At 50.8% G+C, this 12,320-nt stretch overlaps 3 protein-coding genes across 3 annotated transcripts; 1 reads left to right on the forward strand and 2 right to left on the reverse strand.

The window, feature by feature from the left end:
* Window positions 1-54: 54 nt before the first annotated feature.
* Window positions 55-3,512, reverse strand: PEX2_053950 (uncharacterized protein; the record flags this gene model as incomplete). The annotated part of the gene is made up of 3 exons (XM_016742669.1): window positions 55-1,002; window positions 1,062-3,437; window positions 3,492-3,512. The coding sequence occupies 3 exons, from the start codon at window positions 3,510-3,512 to the stop codon at window positions 55-57; spliced, it is 3,345 nt and encodes a 1,114-aa protein (XP_016600920.1).
* A 297-nt stretch (window positions 3,513-3,809) lies between these two features.
* On the forward strand, window positions 3,810-9,407 carry utp10 (snoRNA-binding rRNA-processing protein UTP10; the record flags this gene model as incomplete). The annotated part of the gene is made up of 4 exons (XM_016742670.1): window positions 3,810-4,186; window positions 4,257-8,709; window positions 8,766-8,907; window positions 8,965-9,407. 4 exons carry the CDS (start codon window positions 3,810-3,812, stop codon window positions 9,405-9,407), a joined length of 5,415 nt encoding a protein of 1,804 aa, XP_016600921.1.
* A 178-nt stretch (window positions 9,408-9,585) lies between these two features.
* Window positions 9,586-11,459, reverse strand: PEX2_053970 (LLM class flavin-dependent oxidoreductase; the record flags this gene model as incomplete). The annotated part of the gene is made up of 8 exons (XM_016742671.1): window positions 9,586-9,813; window positions 9,875-10,052; window positions 10,112-10,668; window positions 10,724-10,783; window positions 10,849-10,861; window positions 10,919-11,129; window positions 11,191-11,331; window positions 11,387-11,459. 8 exons carry the CDS (start codon window positions 11,457-11,459, stop codon window positions 9,586-9,588), a joined length of 1,461 nt encoding a protein of 486 aa, XP_016600922.1.
* Between the last annotated feature and the right edge of the window lie 861 nt (window positions 11,460-12,320).

The raw sequence follows: 12,320 nt of genomic DNA on the forward strand, positions 1-12,320 counted from the left end.
CCTCCCCTTCCCCCTCCCTTACCCCCTCCCCCCACCATTAGCCTCCTCCTGGGCCTACCTGGCCCAGAAGCCCTCCACGTGGTAGTGGACCCGGAGTCCACGGCGCAGCATCTCTGAATACAGAGCCTGAAGCTCTGCAGGGTCGAACCCCGAAGGGTTGACCTCCCCCAGCCGGTTGAGGCGGCAAGGGGGCAGGCGGTTGGTCAAGTCCGCCCGCAGGTGCTCAAAGGCGAGCAGGTATAGCTCCTTCGACCAGGGGCAGGAGCGCAGGGCCCGGAAGTAGATCTCGCGGGCGCGGCCGACGTTGTACTCCGCGTACAGTTCGTAGAGGATGTACAGCCTCCAGATAGTGAGGCTACTCTGCGCGGAGGTCGAGCTTGCCAGCTCGAAGGGACTCTTCCGGACCGGGGTCCGCCCGACCGGGACGATGCCATCGTCACCGATCGCCCGCTCGAAGGTCGCCCGAATTGAGTGGGGGGTCGAGCCGAGCATGAGAGGGCGGCCCATCTCAGCGTAGATGCTGAAAAGGTGAGTTGTGACGGGCACACGGTAGATGGGGGCAGGCCCTTGCAGATCCCGGGCGGCCCTGGCCTTCGCCCCGATGGTCACTTCCAAGATATCGCGGGTTCGGTCGCTCATGTGCAGCCGAGACTCGTTCCATTTGAACAGAGACAAGAACATGGTGTTGTGAGGCCACCATTCTAGGCTATCCAGGAGCAGTGCGCGAACATCGGCAGGTCTGAATTGGCCACTTTGCTTCTCCACGTAGTGGTACAGGATTCGGGCTCGGGATTGGTGCAGCAATTCTCCGCCGAACACCCTGAAATCATCATCGGTCCTGGGCAGGACTCTAAGGGAAGTGACAGCGTTATTGTAGACCTCGAGGACCTCTTCGAGTTGCTCGCCCTTGAGATAAAGGGCAATGGCATAGCAGTCAGCGTACGCTGCGTATGCTTGCATTTTCTTGAACCTCAAGGCATTCTTCTGAGCGGCAAACAAGCACTGCGAATGGTTAGCATGGCGCTCACTGAGATTAACGGATGAAAACTTGCCTTCTTGACCCTGAGAAAATTGGTTTCGTTGATTTCAATCTCGTCAGCTGTGTCATATGACAGCAAGTGAGCTCGGTTGTACGGCATAGCCTGCAACAAGTATGATGCTCGATTCTTTTGCCCAGCGTGAAGCATTTCCCAGATCCATGAGTTCCATAGGAGTGCAGAGTCAGTGAGCTCGGAAGCGTCGAAATTCTGGCTCATAGACAAAGCGGTGGACCACACATTGTGAGCAACGTCAAGGTCGCCAGTCCTCCAATACATGAGCGCAACGGCATTGTAAAGTCTTAGGTTGGATGAACGCTCCTTCAAGAGTCGCTTTCCGTATTTCTTGCCACAAGCGTTGTCACAAGCGAAAGTTACTGCAATAGCGTATTCGGCCAATTGGCTGTCTCTGAAGACATCGGCAAGGGATTGGAGAGTCAGGAGAACAAAGTTAGGATCGATGACACAAGAAGAATGGGAGGTGGTTGCAGCCCACTTCGTCAGAGCCGAGAACCACATCTTTGGATCGGCAAAGAGAGTATCGGTGTTGTGAACGAAGGTATGGTGAGGGAATGCGAAAGGTTCAAGGGTTGTGGTTGCGGCATATTTCTGAAAAGTGATCCAGTCCGCGATTGTGTTTCGAGGATCATCCATGTATTCGTTTCGCAAGAATTTATCACCAGTCCACAGTCGGCTGGTGTGCATATTCGCAGGCAATGTCAAGTGAGGCAAATGGCAGAAATACAAGAAGCCATCAACCAGGGAACCAAGACTTTTCTCCAAGTCCCAGAAGTATGGCAGTATCTGCGTGCAATCTTCAAGAAGGACGATTCGGAAGGCGTCGCTCTCTTTGGATTCAAAGGCATGTGACGGCATGCGATTTTTAAACATCCGCTCTCTTTCTGCGGATGCCCAGGTTGGGAATAAGTCTCGGATATCCGCCTCAGAATTGTATAAACGTTCGTTGACAGGGGCGCGATGAATTTGTCCACTGTTCCAGGGTTTCCAACCGGGCTCCCCGATCCGGATGTGCCCAGGTGCCCAGAATTTTTTGAATTCTACCAGGGCCTCTTCTTTCTTCCCCGTTAAATGGGCTGGCCGGAAGCATGTAAATTCGAGCACTGCTTGCCAGAGGCCGACAGCTAGCTCTACGTGCCCCGATTCCCGAAGAAATAGGGTCAAACGAAGCAGCAAGTATGATCTGATGAAAGTTTTCTGCGGTCCGAAGCCAACACGTGAATGGATCTTCAAGCAGTAGGCATAAGTCTTGAAGCAACCGTCAAAGTTAAAATCCTGACTGTCGGTCTGACAGTAGTCAAGATACTCAATCCATAGAGTGATGAACTCAGAGTGGTGGCGAAGGACTTCGTCCCATTCCAATGCGAGTTTTGTGGAATCCCAAATTTTCGCACCCTCTTCCATACGGCCCAGCAAGAGGTGATCGCGTTCAGGATTTTGTGCGTTAGCCTTGATCGCTCTCTCATACACATACAGCTTGGCTCTTGCCACAATTTGTATATTGTCGTGGTAGGAGGTCTGGTCACCAGATCTAGCGCCAGTGATAGTAAGTTCCTGATGCTCAGCAAGACGGATCCACGCTTGAATATCATTAGGTTGTTGTACCACTGCGCTGTTCAATTTGGCATTGCGATTCAAGATCTCAGCTTCGAGAGCAAGTCGAGTGAAGGTGTTTGCATCAAGCGCCTCATCGGTCTTTTCTTCAGACTTAGCCGGGACTTCCAGGATAGATCGATAAGACGGTGGTTCGTCATCTAAGTTGGCAGTTGCCGCAACGCCAGCTTGAGATGGGACTGTTGTTGAGATGAAATTTTGTGAATGTTGGGTCTCAACAGCAAGTTTAGCCTCAAGTTCAGACCGGAGACGAATGGGAAGATTCATGGACAAAGCAGACAGGGTTGCGGCTGAGAGAGGCTTGGCTGCAGTGGCTGCAGAGGAGCCTGAGTCGGGGCGAAGAAGGAGAAGGGGACCTTGGTCATATCGTGTTTGGTAATCAATGCGCTGTTTGGGGAGCCCGAGTACAAAGCCATTACCATTACGATGGTATGCAGGGACCTCGTAGCGATCCACGCCATAGCGTGTATTGTCGTGATCGCCGCGGCTGTCGACGACAAATCCTTTGTTTGATTCATCGTTTGCAGCGTTTGATTCATCATTTGCAGCGTTTACATCGAGAATCCCTTTCCCACTCAGGCGTTCCTTACTTTCTTTGCCTTTCGCCTTTTCGCGATCACCAACCGAGCGTCTTTCATGGCGACGAGAGCGCGGAGACTCTTTCCGGTCTGCGCGCTGGCGGCGCCGACGATGTTCATGTTCCGAGCCGGTAGCGGCGGCCGGAGGAGAGGTAGGGGGAGGTCGGAAGCTGGAGAATTGTGGGACACCCTTTATTTCTGGTCAGTCGAATATCTACTAAGTTTTAACAGAGGACTAACTAACCTGAGACCCAGGTGAGTCCATCGTGGTGGCTCGATCTTCCTTATCGAGTCGAGCCGCGGGCTGATAACCCGGAAGAACGATTCTCCGATGGGCGGTCGGGCTGGTTGGCAAAAAAAAAAGTCAACCGTTTGCTCTTGGTCAAACAAAAAGCTTAAGACTTACCTCAAAAGTATTTCAACCGCCTGCCCTCGGTTTGCAAAGAAAAAGAAAGACTACTTTCAAGAGTCTTGGGGATATGGGTCACTGCGCAATTGTGTGAGAATCAAGACAAAACAACAAGAAAAGACCGCGGAACAGCCCGCTAAAAGAGACTTCACCATGGCTTCGTCTCTCGCCGCGCAGCTGTCGCAGATTGCGGCCAAGTCGACACACGAGCTTGACCTGAAGGCGCAAAGGGTTTCACACTCACAGTCACTTATTTTCGACCCAAAGATCGCCGGCACTCAAGACTTTGATGCAATCTATGATATTTGTTATGACGGGTTCCGGGAGTTATGCTCATTGGACCCCAGGTTTGCGGAGTTTGATCGTACGATCTTCAGTGAGCAGAGCAAAGCAGAGGACCGCAGTCAGATGAACGTACTTCAGAATAAGGAGTTGGATACTGTGGTTGAAGCTTTCCTGTCTCTGGTTGGCGGCAGGCTGCAGTTGAGTCCTGCGGTCAAAGCTGTGGATTGGCTCGTGAGAAGGTTCAGGTGAGAAAAGCTCGCGAGGGGTGGTGGAGATCGTGAGATCGTGAGACGTGGTGGCTAACTTTTATGGCAGGATCCACGAGTTCAACACGACAGCCGTATTATTGACGTTCTTGCCGTATCACACGACACCACTCTTTTTGAACCTTCTATCCATTCTTCCGGAAACTCTTTCACCAACATTCAAAGTCCTCACTCCATACAAGAACGGTCTCATTAATCCGCCAAGGCACCCGCTTGTTCACAGCGCAGCCACGAATAAGGCTTTCTTTTCCGAATTAAACGAATACGTACTGAAAGTTTGTAGGCAGCAGGCCCAAAGCCATGCACTACTTGCATTCTGGGCCGGAATTGTTACAGAGGCTGTTGCAACTATGTTGGATGGTGCTCGCGCAGGGAGAAGAGAGGCCGAGAAGCAAAAGCATGAAGATATCCTTTTACGCGTTTTGCCGGTCCTCAGCAACGCTTTCGCTATGAAAAAAGTCTCGGAATTGATCGTTGGTTGCTATATGATCTGTGTTGTACTGGCACAGAAGGCTTTCCTCTCGAACGAGGTTATTGATGGTCTAATGGAGAGTGTTGTGGGTTCATGGACTGAAGATACAAAGATATCTGGTCTGATTTGCCTTTCAGTTCTTGCACAGCAGAAGCCTACTGTTACAATTCCGAAAAAGGTCTTCAAGGGCATCTTGCGCCTCGAAAACCCTATCGGCCAACTTTCTGAAATTGCGCCGCAATATCAAACATCGAACCTGTTGCTTGGGATTATTGCCGGCTGCTTGACTGATCTTGACAAGCAGGACAACGCTCGCCTTGCACTTCTTGCCTCCATCTTTGAACGCAAGATGCTTGGCGAGAACGAGATTGCCAAGGCTATGAGCCTGGTTCTCGAAGCAGCTTCTAATGCAGACGAGACCCGTGGCATGTCTTTGGATGCCCAGACCCAGCTCGCTGAGCTGGTTCAAGGATTCAACCGTTCGGAAACCCTCCAACCCATTTTCCAGAAGACTTTGACTGGATCTTCGTTCAACATCTCGGCGCTCGAACACAACCTCCAGACCGTTGTCGAGGCCCCCGTTGTGGCGCAGGCCATTGAAGATGTGGATATGGTTGATGCGGACGATCAGCCCCAGGTGGACGCCTTTACTCCAGCTTTGGAGTCTTTGGTTAAAGAGCCCTTGTTCCCATACTCGTTCCTTTCCAAACAGTCTATCATTGAATTTGATAACCTGGTACGCGTTTTCGCCTTGGCGGTGGATTCCGAGGAGAATCTCGATCTTTTCACCAATTTGTCAATCTTGGGCAAGCCCCAGGCGACCAAGTCTCCTCAATATTTGTCCTTCTTCATCAGAGTTGTTGCTGGCCACTACCCCATCGGAACAAAGATTGCTGCTTTGAACGTCTTGTCATCAGTTCTTTCATCGGCACCTGCAAACTTTGATCCTCAGGCACTACTACCATTCCTGTTTGTCGCCCTCTCTGATCCTTCCGAACGGATTCGCCGTGAGACCGCTGGCGTCTTGGCTATCATCGGATCACTGTACAAAAACAATACCAATGCCGGTGACAGCTCGAAGCCATGGGCACATGACACGATCTACGGCAAGGGCAAGCAATCCACGGGTCTCGCATGGCTCACCACCAAGGATTCGCAGAAGGTCCTGGAGCGGGCATTGCTTCCAGGGTTGGAGGAGTCCATCCTTGACTCTAACCACGTTGGTAGAACAGTGGAAGCTACTCTACGGGGCAACGTCCTGTCCGAAGCTTCGGGTGCAACCGAACTCAAGAAGTCTCTCCGTCTTAGTCTCTTCACCTTCATCTGCTCTCACGTTGTCAAGATGCCAGTTTTCGCACCCAAGATTAGCTTGCTGAAGTTGATCAATGGCGTGGAGAAGGTCTCTACTGCAACCCTCACCAGTGAGCTTCTCCCAATCCTCGAGGATTGGCGTCGCTTGAGCGAGAAGGAAGTCGAGGAAATTTGTGGCAAGGAGCGCATTGTGGCATCCGAGACAGAGAATTTGATTGCTGCTATTGTCACATCCAAAGACAAGGACGCTGTCAATGTCCTTCTCTCCAATGTCAGTTCTGGTGATAACTTGCGCCAGTCCTTCGTTGCGGCTTGCTTTGGCCAAATCAAACGCATCTGGTCTAAAATCTCCGAAGACCGTCAGTTGGCCGCCGCCGAGAAGTTGCTCGATATCTCCCTTGCGGGTTCAACCGGTACCGCTTCTCTGGCAAACAACTGCCGAGATGTCCTTCGCACCGTCGAACTTTCAGGTGCTGTTCTTCAGCAATTTGTCCAAAAGATTCCTGTGTCTATTACCGACGTTGAGTCTGTTGGTCCTGCACCAAAGCGGAGACGTACTAGCCAGAGCAACATGATTGCCATGACTGTCAAGGACGAGGCAGAGCTTAGCAAGTTGATGGACAAGATGACTTTCATCTTGGAGATCGTGGATAGCTCCTCCCCAGAAACTCACCCCGAGCTCGTAGATGGATTGTTCCAGACACTCGCTGCTCTTCATCACTTCAAGTCTCAGATCCACTCTGGCATGAGCTATCTCCTCAGCCTAACCTTGGGAAGTCTCTTAGCTATCGTGAACACATCCAAGGGATCTGCTAAGCCGCAGTTCGATACATCTGTCATCAGGGCTGACCTGGTGGTTGACTGTGTACGAACAACCGATAGCCCGCAGGTTCAGAACGGTGCTCTTCTTCTCGTGGGAAGTCTGTCTGTCATTGCGCCCGAGTTGGTTCTCCACAGCGTCATGCCGATCTTCACCTTCATGGGCACTACCGTTCTGCGCAAGGATGATGACTACTCTGTTTCGGTCATTGACCAAACTATCGACCAAGTTGTCCCTGCGCTCATCCAATCTCTGCGTAATCAGAAGCGGGATGTTGTCTCTGGAACTTCCGAGTTGCTACTCAGTTTCACTGCAGCCTTCGAACACATCCCCTCGCATCGCCGTCTGAGACTCTTCCATGCCTTGATCAGCAAGCTTGGAACCCAAGACTTCTTGTTTGCTGTCCTGGCAATGCTCGCTAACCGATACTCCACCGACAAGGATGTCCTCACTCTGATGACTGGTTTGGTCTCAGATACTACACCTGTCGTGGAGCTTACCACCTACAGCAAGTACTTGAACTTGGTTAGCGATTCTCTCAAGCCCAAGCCAGGTATCTCACAGGTCCTTCTTGGAATTGGTAGCGATGATGGACGCGACGCCCAGAGCATCTGCGTTGATCTTCTGCGTGATCTTGCTCACTTGTTCAAGCACTCTTCTCTCAAGTCTAAACTCGAGGCAGCCTTTGAGTCGGATGATGAGGTTGCTGATCAGTCCCGTGGTTGCTTCTCCCGAGTCCTAACACAGGTTCTGAGTATCGGCGAGGCCGTGCAGAGCATGAAGCCCGTCAGCCAGGCTTGCGGTGAGGTCCTCGGTGCTCTGTTCAGCACTCTGTCTCTGGTCGACTTCCTGGATACCATTGAGGTTCTCCTCCAGGGTCCCAATGACGAACTTCGACGCAAGGTTCTTCGTCTGCTCGAAACCCGCCTCCGCCAGAACCCTGAGCGCGACAACCTATCGCAGATTCGTGTTCTCGACTTCCTGCCTACCCTGGTTGGCATTGTCGAGTCTTCTCCGGATATTCTGCTCAAGCATGCTGCCGTTTCGTGCATCGATCGCATCACCGACAAATACGGCCGCAAGGACCCGTCCAAGGTCATTGCTGCCGCTAGAGTTGTTGCCAGCGAATCTTGCCTCGGCCAATCTGATGACCGCATTCGCTACATGGGTATCCTCTGTCTAGCCTCTATGGCCGAGGTGCTGGGTCAAGCCATGATTCCTGCCCTTCCCGACACACTCAAGCGTTCGTTGGAATTGCTCGAGTTGAGTCTGGTTTCTGGCAAGGAGAACTCGCGACTCCACGACGCCGTCTTCACCCTCTTCTCTGCCCTCTTCGTTCACTTGCCATTCATGATCTCAGCTGGCCATCTGGACAAGATTCTCCTCCTGTCCTTCAAGTCTGCTAATGCGGATATCGAGGAAAGCAGTGATGAGAGCCGCCAGGAGTCCCTACGCTTGATGGCCCGCAAGGTGGATGTGGGCGCAACACTCGGCGCCGTCGATCGCAATTGGCAGAGCGCCGTCGAGGCTGGCCCAATTGCTGTGAACGAACTCTTGGAAGTTGTCACAATCGCTGTTGACAAGCACCCCAAGTCGACCATCGCTAAGAACATCGGTGTCCTTACGAAGATTCTTTTCAAGGCGTTCGATCTGCGCCGTGAGCAGATTGCTCTTGGCGATAAGGCTATCTTCGAATCGACTGCCATTGATGAGGCCGAGGTGGCGCTCAACGACGTTACGATCAAGATGATCTACAAGCTGAACGACAGCACGTTCCGCCCCATCTTCCTGAAGTTCGTTGAGTGGGCTACTACCGGTGCCCCCAAGGATGAGCAGGCTCAAATTTCGCGCCTCACGACTTTCTACAAGTTCCTCGAGGTCTTCTTCGGTACTCTCCAGGTATGTTTTCCTCCAATTCATCATACATTAACTTTTATCGCTAATACCTTCTTCAGTCAATTGTCACTGGGTACTCCAGCTATGTGTTGGAGAACGTTGTCAGTGTCCTGAGCACGTCGGGTCCCTCCAAGGCCCAAAAGTCCCTCTGGTTGGCTGCCCTTCGTATGCTTCGCAAGTCCTTCGAGCATGACCAAGATGGTACGTTTCCTCTCTCCATCCAATATCCCTGATTACAGCCACTAACATCTACTGCAGAATTCTGGCAAAGCCCCTCCCACCTCGCCAGCATTTCCGGTCCCCTCATTGCCCAGCTCGCCCATGCAAACAGCACGACCACCTCGAACATGGTCATTGCCGACGTTGTGCCCACAATCACAGAACTGGCCATCGCCGCCGACTCCACAGATAACCACAAGGAGCTGAACTCCGCTCTTATGAAATACCTCCGTCCCTCCTCCGCGCCTAATGCCCGCTTCGCCGGTGGTGACAGCCCCCACACCCGTCTCGCAGCCCTCAAGGCCGAACAGGCTCTTACGGAGCAGCTTGGTGAGGAGTGGTTGGCGCTTCTGCCAGAGATGCTACCTTACATCAGTGAGCTCATGGAAGACGAGGATGAGAGTGTTGAGAGAGAAGTCCGCAGATGGGTTAAGCAGATTGAGAAGGTGCTTGGCGAGCGTCTCGATGATATGTTGACTTAGAGCTTCGGTTTATGATTGTGTACAAAATTTGCATTTTCTTGGCGTCCATAGAACAGGTCCTGTGCGGGCCTTGCAGGTAGTCTATACGGATAGTCTGTCCTAAAAATTGATTGTTCTAATTATTTGTTTGGATGTCATTTCAATTCAGATTCTGTATATGATGTCAATTATATAGCATTTAGTTATCCGGAATGATAGCCTCCGAAGCATCCACACCAGCATTCCATCGGTACTTGGACGCAGGGTGGTCTGCACGGGGTCCGGACTGGCCGGGCTGCCCATATAGGTTCTCACGGTATGTTCCCTTGGGCACGGCATAGTCATCCCAGAACAGGCCTCGCTTGCGGAGCTCGGGAATAAGGAGATCAATGATATCCTTGAAGGAGCCGGGCTTGATTGCGTATGCCTGCGAAGAATGTCAGCAATGATTCAAGATACAACGGACTGTTTCGGTAAATATAACTTACCAGGTTAAATCCATCCACATCGGCTTCTTGTACCCATCGCTCCATGCTATCAGCAACTTGAGCAGCTGTACCGACAGGAGTGGCACCCAGCCCTCCGACGGTGATGTGTTGACCGACAGTGGATTTTGTCCACTTGGCCACTTCGGGTGTCGCCTTGGACCAGCCCTCAACAGCAGAGCTATACAGAAACTCGAGTTAGTGTTTGCCATGCTAAAGAGGGGAAGCATTATCACATACCGGATAGCATTACTCTCAACATGTCTCAGCTCCTCATCCTCTCCATACTTATCCAAATCAATACCAGTCCACCCACCAAACAGCGCAAGCGCACCATCAATAGATCCCAAACTGCGGAAATACTTGAACTTCTCCACAGCCTCCTCCTCGGTCTTGCCGAGGATAGGGCACAGAAGTGCAAGGAACTTAATACTTTGCGGATCACGTCCATACTCGCTCTGTGCAAGCTCCCGAATCTCTCTAACGTTCTTCGCTACTACGGCCGGGCTGTGGCCCGCCACGAAGATAGCCTCTGCGTGTTGCGCGGCGAAGGTTTTGCCTGCTTTTGAGGTGCCAGCTTGGAGGATGACTGGTGTGCGTTGTGGGCTGGGCTGGCAGAGGTGGGGCCCGGGTACGTTGAAGTATTTGCCGACGTGGTTGATTTGACGCACGCCTGCTGGGTCAGTGTAGATGCCGCGCTCGCGGTCGAGGGTTACGGCGTCTTGGCGCCAGGAGGATTCCCATAGTTTGTAGGTTACTTTGATGTATTCTTCGGCGAGGAGGTAGCGGTCGTCGTGCTGAATTGTTTGTTAGTATGTTATAGGCATGTGAGTGTAGAATGTGAGGTCTTACATGTAACTGCTCGGCTTGGCCCATATTGCGGGCAGCGGAGTCGAGGTATCCTGTTACCACCTAGGGATATTGTTAGTATGTATTTCTTCGGAAGTGCTGTTATTCAATTTGAGCGTGCTACTCACGTTCCACCCCAGACTATCAGACGAGTTTAATTAGCGACTTGTTCTCCCATCGATTACTAGATTCACATACCGTCCTTTGGTAAGGTGATCGACTGTAGATAGTCGTCTCGCAAGATGATATGGCTGCTCGTAGCTTGTTGTGACCGTCACTCCAAATCCAATATTCTTCGTAGCCGCGGCCATTGCGGGGACAACTGCTAATGGTTCGTTCACTGGCCACTGAGCACCGGAGATGATTGCAGGGTCGAGGTTTTGGGGTCCTTTATAGACATCGTATCCTCCTAGAGAAAGATTTCTTGTCAGAGTTTCCTCCTAAAATAAAGACACACTTAATTCACTTACCAAGAACATCTGCAATGAAAATTCCATGGAACTTGGCCGACTCGAGTAATTGTGCTAACTCGACCCAGTGGTCGACATCGTTGAAGCGATGCGACTCATCTTCAGGGTGGCGCCACAGTCCTGGCGATTGATGGCCGCTGCCTGTTCAGATTGTTAAAACTTGATATTTTCACATGTGAAATGGGGTTTGTCGTACACATTTCCACAAAGGCATTGAGAATGAGCGACTTGCGAGGTTTAGTCGCATCTGATGGTTGAGTTGTAGACATTGTGAGATTGTTGACTAGAAGCAATTCAAGAAACAATAACTATCATTCTACCAGAAATGAGGGGTTATATTTTCTTTATATTTATTCCTATTTAATTCTCCAAATCATCCGATTTAAAAAAAAAACAACCCCGCGTGCGTCACCTTGGACTCGAATGTTATAGCATCACAGTGGGCCGTGATGGCGTGCCGAATATACTCGCCAATGACCACTTTAATTGGTTAAAAAGCAATTATACTCGCGGAGCCATGCAGATTAATTCCTAGTATAATCTTCTCTCGCCCGAGAGATATAATTATACATTGGATATACTATATTATACAATATTGGCGAAGTGATGTGATTCCGCGGAATTTCCTCCGTCCCATGTTCTTCCGAATTCGCCTCCTCGCTATTGGACATTCGAACATCAAAGTTTGCCCAGAGGTTGGATTCACTCAATTTTGGGGAATTAAATCTCTTGGATTGTCAATAGTTGGTCTGAATATCTGGCTTCTACGATGTTATACCTGAATATCCTCGTTTCCCCTATAACTATAAAATATAGGTACATGTACAACAAGGCAGTACCCTCTTATTTTGATTCGTATAATTCATAATTGAATAAATCATATGAACGAGATGCTTTATCCTGGCCAGATTATCCCTTCATAAACTTAAACCATCCTTCAGCCGTGCCAATCTCGTGAAAAAGCACCTCATCGTGAGCACAAATCAAGCCATTGTGGACCCTATATCAATTCTTCCAACATGTGCCTTGGATCATATCTCTGCCCAGGGACTGTATACATTAGATGGATATCATTTAAGCATACATATAGTCCCTGTTCCATGTCCTCGGTAGCATTTCTGGGGCTAATA

Source organism: Penicillium expansum (genome assembly GCF_000769745.1).
Source record: "Penicillium expansum strain MD-8 chromosome Unknown contig174, whole genome shotgun sequence".
NCBI lineage: Eukaryota > Fungi > Ascomycota > Eurotiomycetes > Eurotiales > Aspergillaceae > Penicillium > Penicillium expansum.